Consider the following 13,893-nt stretch of genomic DNA (forward strand, 5'->3'; position numbering starts at 1 on the left):
TTTAACTATAGTTCAGTGAATAAAGTGTATGGGTAGGCATGTGGTGAAGGCTTCATAGGTCTTTTGTCCTGTTTCTCACTACCTTATCTTGCCATTTGACTTCTTTTCCCGTGTGATTACTCATTAGAAATGCACTCATTTAGGACGGGGAATGTCACAACCCGCTCAAAACACCACAACTTTCCATCTAACACAATGTGCCAAAAATAGTTGGTTGGAGCGCGGATTATGTCCCTAGTCATCATATAGTCATTGAATCAGTATAAACATCGAGTACGATTAAATTTTTGCTTCTAAATTAACAAGTATAGTTTTGTCGCAGCACATATCGAGTTTCTTTATGTATGCGTATGACTATCCTTCAGTGAGTAGAGCAAAATGCAATAAATAATATCTATAATGCCAATGGAATTATTTTAATAGGAATAAGAAATATCAAATTGTTAAGTTTAGCTAAATTATGGTAAATATTTACCTGCACGATGTATTTATACCCAATTAATAAATCATTTAAACTTTAATTAATTAAAAAATAAGATAAAAATACATATTACTTAAATAATTATGTGGTAAATTTGTCTATAAACACCCAATATGGATACATTTTTACCCTAAATTATGTGCCCGATATATCAATGAATAAAAGTTGAGCGTTTATTATACGGAAAAGGGTCATATTTACTCTTGTACTCTCAGAAAAGGGTTATATTTGTCCTTCGTCATACTTTTTTGATATATTTGCCCTACCATCCAACTTTAGTCACATATTTGTCCTTGAACCATTAAGTGTCATGTCTCCTACTTTTATCATCCTACATGGTGCCGATGTGGCATATCTACATGGATATATATTTATTCCACCAAAAATTTCTTCCTAATTTAATTATTAAATCAAGGGATTAAATCAATCCATTATCTAAAACCCAACTCCTAATATTATTTCATTGTCACTTTTTCAGAGAAAAACACGATCTCTTGAACATTGTTAAGTTAAAAAAGTTCAAGATAAAAAATATTTGATACTTCTTCATTTTTTTAATTATTTTTTTGGTCATATAGTTTTTTTGGTGGTTTTTGATTTATTGTGGCTATGATTCTTACTGTTTTCCAACAGTCCCAACAGAGATGTGGTATACTGTTTTGAGATGAGAAGAGCAAAAAAGGATCTCTGTAGCTCTGTGCTCAAACTCGAAGCTTCTCTGTTGCTCGAACATATGAATGAGCAACTTTGTTTATCTGTTAAATGATTTTCTCTAGAAAAATTGAAAATGAAGTAATTATATTAGGAAATGGGTTTTATGTAATGGATGAATTTAATAATTAAATTAGGAGGAATATTTTGGTGGAATAAATATATATCCATGTAGATGTGCCACATAGGCGTCATGTAGGATGATAAAAGTAGGAGACATGACACTTAACGGTTCAAAGGCAAATATGCGCATAAAGTTGGATGGCAGGGACAAATATATCAAAGAAGTATGACGAATGACAAATATAACCTTTTTCTGAGAGTACAGGGGTAAATATGACCCTTTTCCGTTTATTATATATCAAAGTAATCTTTTAATCACAATTACATGATATGTATTCTTACTTCAATTTTTAATTGCTACAGTTAATTAATTTGATTTGGTGTAAACATTAAATGCAAATAAAAACTTCTTATAGAAAAAGAAATTTGCATAAATACTATATGGTAAATATCGGATTTGGCTCCCCTCCATTACCCCTTCCCTCCATTTCGTCAAGTGCACGTCTAGATTAGAGACATGTGTCATATTTAAAGTTTAAAGGTCAAGATTATATTATATTAACAACTATCATAACCATAGTTAAGTCAACTAATTTCAAAAAACTATTCTCCAAATTTGATAAGGATTACAATATATTTATTCATATGATATAATCTTGACCTTTAAACTTTAAATATGACACATGTCTCTAATCTAGACGTGCACTTGACGAAATGGAGGAAAACCGAATCCGTAAATATCAAGCATGCGAATAATAGTGTCCAAACGATTAAAAACTTATCTGCATTCGATATTTAAAATTATACCGTCCAAATTAAAGGACCAAAAATGAAAACAAAAGTAGTGGGAAAAAGGGGGAAAATAACTCGATTAAAATAGTGGGAATATGTCGAAAAATTGCAATCATTAATGTATAATTGGTCCAAATTTCACACTTTTATGTTATTATTTTCTTTGACTAATTATTATACTTTCACATTATCTACGTGGATATTCTTTAGCCACTATATTAACTTTTAAGTTTTTCACGTTTGAAAAGCTTTTAAAGAACCTTTTCTTTTTGGGCAATTTAAGGAAAAAAATAATTAACAAACAATATTTTGTAATTATCATCGTTTTCTTATCAGTTACTTTATTTACACAACCTTGCCCGACCCTCCCAGCTCCCTTCATTCAATGCTTGACAACTTTCTTTCATGTGGCGTGACACAATCAGCTAAAAGACAATGGTTGTAAAGTAAGAGGTGATTAATAGTGCTTGACATGGGAAGAGAGCTCTCACCTTGATGGAAGAATTGTCATTTTCCTTTTTTCATGCCTACTAAAATGTAACTTTCGAGTCAATGATCCTTCAAAAATAGTCTCTCTACCTCTACATGAAAATTAAGAATAAAGTGATTTGAGTACACTCCATTTTGCAACTTTTGTGGACCTCATTATAAAATTTCACTAAATACATTACTCCATCCGTTTAAAAAGAATGACCTAATTTCCTTTTTAGTTTGTTTAAAAAAAAATGACCTATTTCCTTTTTTGGTAACATTTTACTTTCAGCTTTCCACTTGACATATTTAAGACCACAAGATTAAAGGACAATTTTGTACATTTGACATAACTTTAATTAGGACCACAAGATTAAAAAATCTTCTTTATTTTCTTAAATTCCGTGTCAAATCAAGCTAGGTCACTCTTTTTGAAACGGAAAGAATATAATATAAAAAGTTAAGAATATTTTAAAAATTCGTAAACTTCAAACTCTAGATCTGCTTCGAAATAAAAACACAGTGTGAAACTATTTTTAAAAGTCCTGCAAATTAGGACTAAAGAACATTCTACACCTATCGACCACAAAAAAGAAGAAAAAATCCAATTTGTTTAAGTAAGTCATTAGTTGTTACACCTCATCGATAACGTCACATATTTTTCACTCAAAATCCTATAAATATGGATCATAACATAATCAATTTTGTATCATCCATATTTTTCTACATTCTTCTCTATTATAATACTTTATACTAAATATACACTACAAAAATATTTTTATTGTCAAACGAAAAAAATGGCAAAATCATATGAAAATGAACATCCAATTAAGGCATTTGGATGGGCAACTAGAGACACTTCTGGAGTTCTTTCTCCTTTCAATTTTTCAAGAAGGTACAAATTATTATTTTTAATTAATTTTGATGACGTGTTTTTCATTTCTATCGAAAACAACCTCTCTATAAGGTAAGGTAGGGTAACATCTGTGTACATATGCTATAATAAAAATGAGGTTTAGTGGCAATAATAAATATGTACATTAACAAAAAGTGTTGAAATCTTTACCAGTATTAGTTATTTGTTATTGGATCCAATGTCGTTTTAGGCTCTGACGACATTTACAAAGAGTGTCAAAATGTAATTGTCACTAGCAGAGTCGGATCTAGGATTTGGATGTCCTGGGTGCCACATCGTTCAAGTTAGATAAACATGTCAATTGTTTTAATTTTGGGTTACAATTTGGTTATTATCCTTTTCGATTTTTATAAACAAATCGATCAAACATGCATGTTAGTAATATTTTCTTTTAGAAATTTTGTGATTAGAGATAACTAAACAATTCAATTCTTTTTTAGGAATTAAAGGCCTTATTCACTTAGACTTTGAGGAAAAAAGAATTTTTTTCACATTAAAATTTGAGCTTGTAGAAACCATCTTATAGTGTTAACTGAATATATTCATATTCCATTGACTTTATGTGTTGTTCCTTATATATATAGTAGAGAGAATAAAATTGTAGTTTCAACCTAGTCATCTTACTTAGCAAGAATGTCGGTGAAGATCGAAAGAACCTTTTAATTGAAAGAACTCTAGTAATCATATTCATCATTTTTAAAACTTATATTTTTTAAAAAACTACTATTTAAAACAGTCTTAATAATATTTATCAATAATTAGTGAAGGTTAAAAAAATTAAGAATTAACTACGGTGAAAAGGAGTCAATTTGAATTAATAAAGTACAATAAATAAATAAGAATGAATGGAAGAAAAAAACTAAAGCCCTTCACACATTAATAAAAAAAAAAGACAAAAAAGAAAAGAAAAAAAAAGCTTCACTGCGCGCATAAAAAATAATGCTAGCTGCAAGATTCAAACTCGCATTGTACGTATGGCATATTGTGCCCTTCGCCACTTGAACCATTCATCACTTTGTTTAGTGGGTGGCAAAGTTAAGATATATTAATTTCTGATATATATATACAAAGATTTTTCCGAAATCACTGGGTGCCATGGCACCACCACCCGTACCCTTAGATCCGCCCCTGGTCACTAGCAACTGCCTCTACAAAAATCATTTTTTACTAGTGACACTCAGTTTCTCGGACCCCACCTGTATGATTATACTGAATTTGTTGTTGTTGTTTTATGGTAAATTGATGATGATCATTTTGTGTTAATGGTTATAGGGTGACAGGTGAAAAAGATGTGCAATTTAAAGTTATGTATTGTGGAATTTGTCATTCTGATCTTCATCAACTCAAGAATGAATGGGGAAATAGCAAGTACCCCATGGTGCCTGGGTAAATTAATTTGTTCTTGTCTATTTTCTTTTATTGTTAGATCCAAAATTATTAACCATAATTTTCACTAACGAGATTCAAAAATATTAAGGCACAAAGAAGCTAACAGGATTCAATATGCACTATATATATACACTCATAAGTAATTTTTCGGCGAAGAACATTTACTAGCTAGTTTTCCTTTTCTCTATATCTTTTCAATTTTTCACATTATATTTTGGATTTGAAAGCAATCCTGATTTGGTTCTTAGTCTATAATTGGCCATTTTAAGTACTTGATACCTCAGTTAGTTTGACTCGACACGGAGTGTAAGAAAGAAAGGAAGACTTTCAAAACTTGAAGTCTAAAATAATTGAAAGAAATTACGGTGACTATAAATCATTTCATTAAGGATAAAATAGACATTTTAAAGTTAAATGTGTCATTTTATTTGGGACGGCCTAAAAAGGAAAGTAAGTCATATAAACTGGGAAAGAGGGAGTAAAAATTAGCGGAATTTGTGTCGATTCGATCTACTCGTGAATGTAACTAATTGTAAATATAATTGCAGGCATGAGGTTGTTGGTGTTGTAACTGAGGTGGGAAGCAAGGTGGAGAAATTTAAGGTTGGAGACAAAGTAGGTGTTGGATGTATGGTAGGATCATGTCGAAAATGTGAGAATTGTAGCGTTGATCTCGAGAATTACTGTCCTCGTCAGATTCCTACATACAATGGCTATAGCTTAGACGGAACCCTCACGTTTGGAGGTTACTCCGACATGATGGTATCCGATGAGCATTTTGTAGTACGTTGGCCTGAAAACTTGTCGATGGACTCTGCTCCCCTGTTATGTGCTGGAATTACTACTTATAGTCCTTTGAAATATTTTGGACTCGATAAGCCTGGAATGCACATTGGTGTTGTTGGTCTTGGAGGGCTCGGACATATGGCTGTTAAGTTTGCTAAGGCATTCGGAACCAAAGTGACTGTCATTAGTACATCTGCTAATAAGAAGCAAGAAGCAATTGAGCGTTTGGGCGCAGATTCTTTCTTGATCAGTCGCGATCCTGAGCAGATGAAGGTGAATATAATAACTCGTATTGAACTCTGTGATCATCCTATCTGACTGTTCAAACTGTTTGAGAGAACACTTTCATTTAATAAGTTGTCTTCAACACACTGCTGCCTGATTCTTTTTTTCACGAGCCAAGCACGTGAAATAAATTTTTTTGACAATGGTGGTATTGAGATTTTTTAACGCACGACCTTCGCCTGCTTTGGTTCCATGTTGAAGTGTGTGACAATCTCACCTAAAAGCTTAAGTTGTTATGCAAATTTAACAATTTAAACACGAGAATGGGGGCAAACCTTTTGTTTATTTGTTTTATTTATATACGAACAGGCTGCAATGAACACATTGGATGGGATTATCGACACTGTTTCTGCGGTGCACCCTATTCTTCCATTGCTTATGTTGATGAAATCTCATGGTAAGCTAGTTATGGTTGGTGCACCAGAAAAACCGGTGGAGTTACCCGTGTTTCCTCTACTTATGGGTAAGCAAATGCAAGATTTCAAATAATAAAGTTCAGACTAAAGTATATATAATGTGGCCCTTCCCGCACATAGTGAAAGCTTAGTGCATCAGACAGTCTTTACTAAAGTTTGTACATATAATGTGGAAAACAGGAAGGAAGCTAGTGGCTGGAAGTTGCATAGGAGGGATGAAAGAGACTCAAGAAATGTTGGACTTCGCAGCAAAGCATAGCATAACACCAGATATTGAAGTTGTGCCAATGGACTATGTGAACACAGCGTTGGAACGTCTTCTGAAATCGGACGTGAAGTATCGTTTTGTGCTCGACATTGGCAATACATTAAACAAGAAATGAGAATATTAATAGGGGATTTACGTCCAATGGTCTAGCAGTGTTTCTTTGCTTAGATTGCATTAATTTCAGAGATGATTAATCAATAAAATGTGTTTCTTGCACTTACTAAAATAGAAAAAGAATGTTAGTACATTTTACAGTAGATATCAACGGAGACTATGCAACTTCAGTAGAACTTGATGGTTGGGGAGAAATTATTTGAGCTTCTTTCATCCATCTGAAATTTATCTATTTGTCAGGAAATGGAAAATGTGATTATATTTCGAAATGAAATATAAAAAGAATGAATTTTTGCATACCCAAATTGTTTCTAAGAAAACATGTTCCCAAACTCACTGCTGATTACTGATATGTAACCTTTGTTTTTTTGAAGAGGAGCAAGTGGCCTCTTCTTCACAATTCATCTTTTCTCCAAAATCATTTTTAGACAACAAACGAACTCCAATTTTCATCTTTTCTCCAAAATCATCAACATGACCAATAAAATCTAACTTAATGCGTCCATAGTCATTTGGTGTTGTTTCATTTGCATTAGATGCATCCCATAAGCCACAAAGAGGTACCAACAAAAAATTAATATTACATACATCATCATCGTCTAATTCTGACTTGTTGGATAAGGAAAATTGCTGGGTCATCGACGACATCCCATCATCACATGAGGGAATCAAATGAGCTCTGATGCAATCAATATAATATTCGTCATAGTAACATACAGTAAACCCCAAGAACTTATCATACCAATTCTCAGGCAGATCAACTGATACACTTGGGCACATTCCCTGATATTTGAACCAACTTGGGATATCCTCCACCCAACTCCCAAACACTCTTAGTGACAAAGAATCTGAAGAACAGATGTCATGCTGAAATGATGAGATATTCTGAAACAACGAATTACAGAATGAATCATTGCTCCAATCTGCACATATTTTAAGTAATTGTTGTGGAAATTCTGGCAGCTGTGTAAGCCTCTTGCAATCTGATAAGCCCAAGGATCGAAGAGCACCAAGTTCGGATATGCTTTGAGGCAAATACTCAAAATTATTTCCCTTGAGATACAACACTTTCAAAGAGGATAAACATCCAATGTCTTCTGGCAGCTGTGTAAGTCTCTTGCAATCTGATAAGATCAAGTATTCAAGAGCACCAAGTTGGGCTATGCTACGAGGCAAATGCTTAAAATTATTTCCACTGAGATGCAACACTTTCAAAGAGGATAAGGATCCGAGTCTGTTTTCTTAAGAAATTTAATCCCCTCAAGTACCTGAGGTTACCGATTAATTCCTACCAAGATAAAACAGATTAACTATTAGAGAAGTAGCGGTACCTCAAACTTCACTAATTTCAGCCAACGCAAGAACAACAACAAGAGCACACACAGACTCTGTCGATCGACAATTTATTTTTGTAAGAAAATGTATGCAGAGAGGAAAATTTTCAGTGAATGAAAAACGAAAAAGACCTCTTATTTATAGCCATTTGCAGCAAGGAACGCATCCATTCGGACAATGGTGTCTTTGCCGAGCGAGCGACGACGGTGCGAGGGGCACCTTCTTCTTTAACCCTTTAAGAACTAAAGGAAGTGTTTCCTAATATTAGGACAACAATTTCCTTTCTTCTACCAATATGGGAGAAATGACTTTTCATTTTCTTCAGAACGTTTTTACCGTTACACGCGAATTTCAAATAAATTCCGTTACGCAAAATTATTAACGGCGCGAGGGCACCTTCTTCTTAACCCTTCAAGAATTAAAGGAAGTGTTTCCTAATATAAGGACTACAATTTCCTTTCTTCTACCAATATGGGAGAAATGACTTTTCATTTTCCCTCCAAATTGGTTTCCCCACATTTTCCATTTTCTCTTCTTATTTCCCATTCACACCTTGCTAAAACCCAACACGTGCTTCACTATTCCAAGGATTTCTGGAAATTTCTGTAAACTATCGCAGTAATTTAGATTCAAATACTCAAGAGATTCCACATTAACATATGGAAACCTCTCAAGGCTTCTACACTCAAACAAATGTAACCGGATGAGTTTTTTGCAATACTTGAGGGAAGGATGAACCTCTTCAAGACTCGTACATTGACCTAGATTCAAGTACTCCAAATTTGGTATCCTCTTGAAATCTGGTGCTCTCTTCAGGCTTTTGGAGTGACTTAGATCTATCCTTCGTAGAGACAGAAATTGCTGCAACTATTCGAAACACAGAAAGAATGATGAAAAGTAGTTAATGGCATGTTTATATTATAACTCAACGTGTGAAATGATAAATTGTTTATTTTACTTTATAAATATCTAAAAGAAGACCCCTTAATCTTAGCATGTTTTATTTGGTGCACATTTAAATTTCCACTATACTTGATTATCTGTTCTCATTTACCCCTGGACGTTGATGTAGAAAAGAATATGAAACACCTTTTTAGGCGCGTGAGTGTAAAGAAAAATACAAAATAATGGCCGATGAGAAAAGTTGTGCCAACATATTTTTTTTGTTTCTTCTTTAGATGCAGGGGTTGGAAATGCAATTCACAGAGGTTAAAAGTTTATCTATAGTAATAATATGAGAACAACCCAAAATAATGTAAAATACATTAGTTTGAGTTTATGGAATTAATAACTTATTTTCATTTAAACACAAGAATCATAATTCTAGGACAAGATAAAATAGAAAGTATCTCAAATAGAATGGTACCTCTGTTTCATACCTTAAATAATGCAATGAACTCCATCGGAGATCAAGATGAACAAGCCTTCTTGGATTAAAATTTGTTGGCAATAACATCCAAGATGAACAAGCCTTCTTAAGCATGATCAATACTTCAGCGATCACACACTACTGTGTAAATTTGACAGTAGACATGAATCAATAGAGACTACATTTGAATTCTTCCATTGTTTATATATGTTGTTGAAATCTTGTCATGGTTGGTACACCAAAGAAACCGGTTGAGTTTCCCGTGTTTCCACTACTTATGGGTAAGCATGTATAGTTTTCTTTATGCACGATTTCAAACAAAAAAGTTCAGATGAAAGCTTAGTGCACCGGACTGTCTTTTTTCTTAGACTAAAGTTTGTATATATAATGTGGAAGGAAACTAGTGGCTGGAAGTTGTATAGGAGGGATGAAAGAGACACAAGAAATGTTGGATTTCGCGGCAAAGCATAACATAACACCAGATATTGAAGTTGTGCCAATGGACTATGTGAACACAGCATTGGAACGTCTTCTGAAATCGGATGTGAAATATCATTTCGTGCTAGACATTGGCAATACATTGAACAAGAAATGAGTATATTAATAGGGGGATTTACATCCAATGGTCTAGCAGTGTTTCTTTTCTTAGATTACATTAATTTCAGGGATGATTAATTAATAAAATGTGTTTCTTGCACTTGTTAAAAAAGAAAAAGAATGTTAGTACATTTTACAATAGATATCAACGGAGACTATGCAACTTCAGTAGAACTTGATGGTTGGGGAGAAATTATTTGAGCTCCATTGGATTCCAAAGCTTCTTCAATTTATCTATTTGTCAGGAAATGGAAAATGTGATTCTGTTTCGAAATGAAATATAAAAAGAATGAATTTTTGCCAACCCAAATTGTACGTACATGTTCCCTTCATAGGCAGTGTCCCCAATCTCGCTGCTGATTACTGATACGTACATCACCTATTGCCAATAGAAGAAAGAATGAGAAGAAATAATTTATATATAAACAGAGAACACAATTTCATGAGGTAAATACCTATATTTGCCTTTGTTTCTTAGAAGAGGAGCAAGTGGCCTCTTCTTCATCTCTGCTCTTCCTTATCCCAATGCAAGGCTCAGATTCATCTTTATACAACAAACGAACTCCAAATTTCGTCTTTTCTCCAAAATCATCATCTGTTTCTCCAAAATCATCATCTATTTCACCAATAAAATCAAACTCAATGCACCCATAGTCATTTGGTGTTTTTCCATTTGCATTAGATGCATCCCATAAGCCATCAAGAGGTACCAACAAAAAATTAATATTACATGCATCAGCATCGTCTAATTCTGAATTGTTAGATAAGGCAAATTCCTGGGTCATCGACGGCATCCCATCATCACATGATAAGGGAATCAAATCGGTTGTGATGTAATCAATATAATATTCGCTAGAATAACATACAGCAAGCCCCAAGAAGTTATCCGATTCATGCCAATTCTCAGGCAGATCGACTAATACACTTGGCCACATTTCCGGATAGTTGAACCAACTTGGGATATCCTCCACCAAACTCCCAAACACTCTTAGTGATGACACGGAATCTGAAACAGAGATGTCATGCTGCAATGATGAGATATTCTGAAACAACGAATTACAAAATGAATCATTGCTCCAATCTGCATATATTGTATCTAATTGCTGTGGAAATTCTGGCAGCTGTGTAAGCTTCTTGCAATCTGATAAGTCCAAGGATTGAAGAGCACCAAGTTATCAGCATTCAACGTTTTCTGGTATTGACACTCAGTAAAAACTTATCAGCATTCAACGTTTACATCAAACTATACTGATTTATCAGGGTTAAGTCATGAATTAAGGTGAAATATGTATTAGTTAACTATAGTTCAATGATAAAAGTGAATGTGTAGGCATGTGGCAAAGGCTTCATAGGTCTTGTCCCGTTTCTCACTCAGATGTTTGGATATGAGTATATTCTGTAAGGAGCAGAACAGCTAAATGACCTTATCTTGCCATTTGACCTCTTTTCCTGTGTGATTAGTCATTAGAAATGCACTCGTTTAGGACGGGGAGTGTCACAACCCGCTCAAAACACCACAACTTTCCATCTAACACAATGTGCCAAAGATAGTCGATTGGAGCGTGACTTATGTCCCTAGTCAACATATATTCATTGTAAACATCGAGTACGGTTAAATTTTTGCCTATAAATTAACAAATATAGTTTTGTCGTAGCACATATCGACTTTCTTTATGTATGCGTGTAACTATCCTTTAGTGAGTAGAGCAAAATGCAATAAACAATATCTATAATGCCAATGGAATTTTTTTGATAGGAATAAGAAAGATCAAATTGTTAAGTTTAGCTAAATTATGGTAAATCCTTACCCATTTATGTGGTAAATGTGTGTATAAACAGTCAATATGTATACATTTTTACCCTAAATTATGTACCCGGTAAATCAATGAATAAACGTTAAGCGGTTTATTATATATCAAATTAATCTTTTAATCATGGTTACGCAATATGTATTCTAACTTCAATTTTTAATTGCTACAGCTAATTAATTTAATTTGGTGTAAATATTAAATGCAAATTAAAACTTTCTTATAGAAAAAAGAAATTTGTATAAATACTATATGGTAAATATCAAACATGAGAGTGATAGTGTCCAAATGATGAAAAAACTTATCTGCATTCGATATTTAAAATTATACCATCCAAATAAAAGGGGGAAAATAACTCGATAAAAATAGTGGGAATATGTCGAAAAATTGCAATTATTAATTGGTCCAAATTTCACACTTTTATGTTTTTATTTTCTTTGACTAATTATTATACTTTCACATTATCTACGTGGATATTCTTTAGCCACTATATTAACTTTTAAGTTTTTCACGTTTGAAAAGCTTTTAAAAAACCTTTTCTTTTTGGGCAATTTAAGGAAAAAATAATTAACAAACATATTGTGTTTAAGTTATCGCACTGTTTTGTAATTATCATCGTTGTCTTAGTAGTTGCTTTATTTACACAACCTTGTCCGACCCTCCCAACTCCCTTCATTCAATGCTTGACAACTTTCTCCATATAGTGTACACACGTCTATTTTTGACATTCAGATAAAAGACGATGGTTGCAAAGCAAGGGGTGAGGCAGTGCTTGTCATGGGAAGAGAGCTCTCACCTTAACTGAAGAATTGTCGTTTTCCTTTTTTCATACCTACTGATATATAGCTTTTGAGCCAATGATCCTTCAAAAATAATCTCTCTACCTCTACATGGAAACTAAGAATAAGGTGATTTGTATACACCCCATTTTTCGACTTTCGTGGACCTCATTATAAGATTTCACTAAATACATTATAATATTAAAAAGTTCAAAATATTTTAAAAACTTATGAATTTTAAATTCTAAATCCACTTCAGAATAAAAACAGAGTGTGAAACCTTTTTTAAAAGTCCTGTAAATTAGGACTAGAGAACATTCTACACCTATCGACCACAAAAAAAGAAGTCAAAATCCAATTTGTTTAAGTAAGTCATTAGTTGTTACACCTCATCGATAACGTCACATATTTTTCACTCAAAATCCTATAAATATGGATCATAACATAAGCACTTTTGTATCATTCATATTGTTCTACATTTTTCTCTATTATAATTTATACTATATATACACTACATAAATATTTTTATTTTTCAAACGAAAAAAATGGCAAAATCATTTGAAAATGAACATCCAATTAAGGCATTTGGATGGGCAACTATAGACACTTCTGGAGTTCTTTCTCCCTTCAATTTTTTAAGAAGGTACAAATTATTATTTTTAATTTTGATGATGTGTTTTTCATTTCTATCGGAAACAAACTCTCTATAAGGTAAGGTAGGGCAACATCTGCGTACATATGCTATAATAAAAATAGTTTTTAGCAACAATAAATATGTCCATTAATAAAGAGTGTTGAAATTTTTATCGACACTGTTTCTGCGGTGCACCCTATTCTTCCATTGTTTATGTTGATGAAATCTCATGGTAAGCTAGTTATGGTTGGTGCACCAGAAAAACCGGTTGAGTTGTATTGAAACGAAGCAGTGAACAACTGAAATGCTGAGAAGAACACACGAGTACAGAGAATGAAATATCTGCATATCAGGAAATGAATTGTATAGAATGTGATCTCAAAATTACATCTTAAATCAATCTATGTATTCTTACTTATATACGAGATTATATCTACTTTCTAGCTGTACATATTCTATTTAACTAACTAACTAACTAGTACAATAACCATTTAACAGAATCTGTTACATAACTAACTTCCAACTAACTAAGTCACTGCACCTGTTTCATCACTCCCCCTCAAGCTGGCAGGTACAAATACATTCAGATGCCCAGCTTGGATACTAAGTACTCATGTTGTGATCTAAACAATCCTTTTGTCATAATGTCTGCTTGTTGCTCTTGTGTTGCTAAGTACAA

The 13,893-nt window shown here is 33.1% G+C and overlaps 2 protein-coding genes across 3 annotated transcripts in view; one reads left to right on the plus strand and one right to left on the minus strand.

Annotated features, from left to right (window-relative positions):
• Positions 1 to 6,873, plus strand: part of LOC125810167 (8-hydroxygeraniol dehydrogenase-like) — a 52,960-nt gene extending 46,087 nt beyond the window's left edge. The window contains exons 2-6 of the mRNA XM_049489691.1: positions 3,310 to 3,413; positions 4,707 to 4,820; positions 5,372 to 5,882; positions 6,204 to 6,357; positions 6,491 to 6,873. Of these exons, the coding sequence (XP_049345648.1) occupies positions 3,316 to 3,413; positions 4,707 to 4,820; positions 5,372 to 5,882; positions 6,204 to 6,357; positions 6,491 to 6,693 (1,080 nt within the window). The 5' untranslated portion in view covers positions 3,310 to 3,315 and the 3' untranslated portion in view covers positions 6,694 to 6,873. The remainder of the gene's footprint in view (positions 1 to 3,309; positions 3,414 to 4,706; positions 4,821 to 5,371; positions 5,883 to 6,203; positions 6,358 to 6,490) is intronic.
• LOC125810154 (uncharacterized) overlaps positions 1 to 13,893 on the minus strand; it is a 316,103-nt gene that overhangs the window by 121,215 nt on the left and 180,995 nt on the right. The gene's annotated exons all lie outside the window — the stretch shown is intronic.

Source organism: Solanum verrucosum, unplaced genomic scaffold (assembly GCF_900185275.1).
Source record: "Solanum verrucosum unplaced genomic scaffold, falcon-dt-bn FXZP01000281.1, whole genome shotgun sequence".
Taxonomy (NCBI): domain Eukaryota; kingdom Viridiplantae; phylum Streptophyta; class Magnoliopsida; order Solanales; family Solanaceae; genus Solanum; species Solanum verrucosum.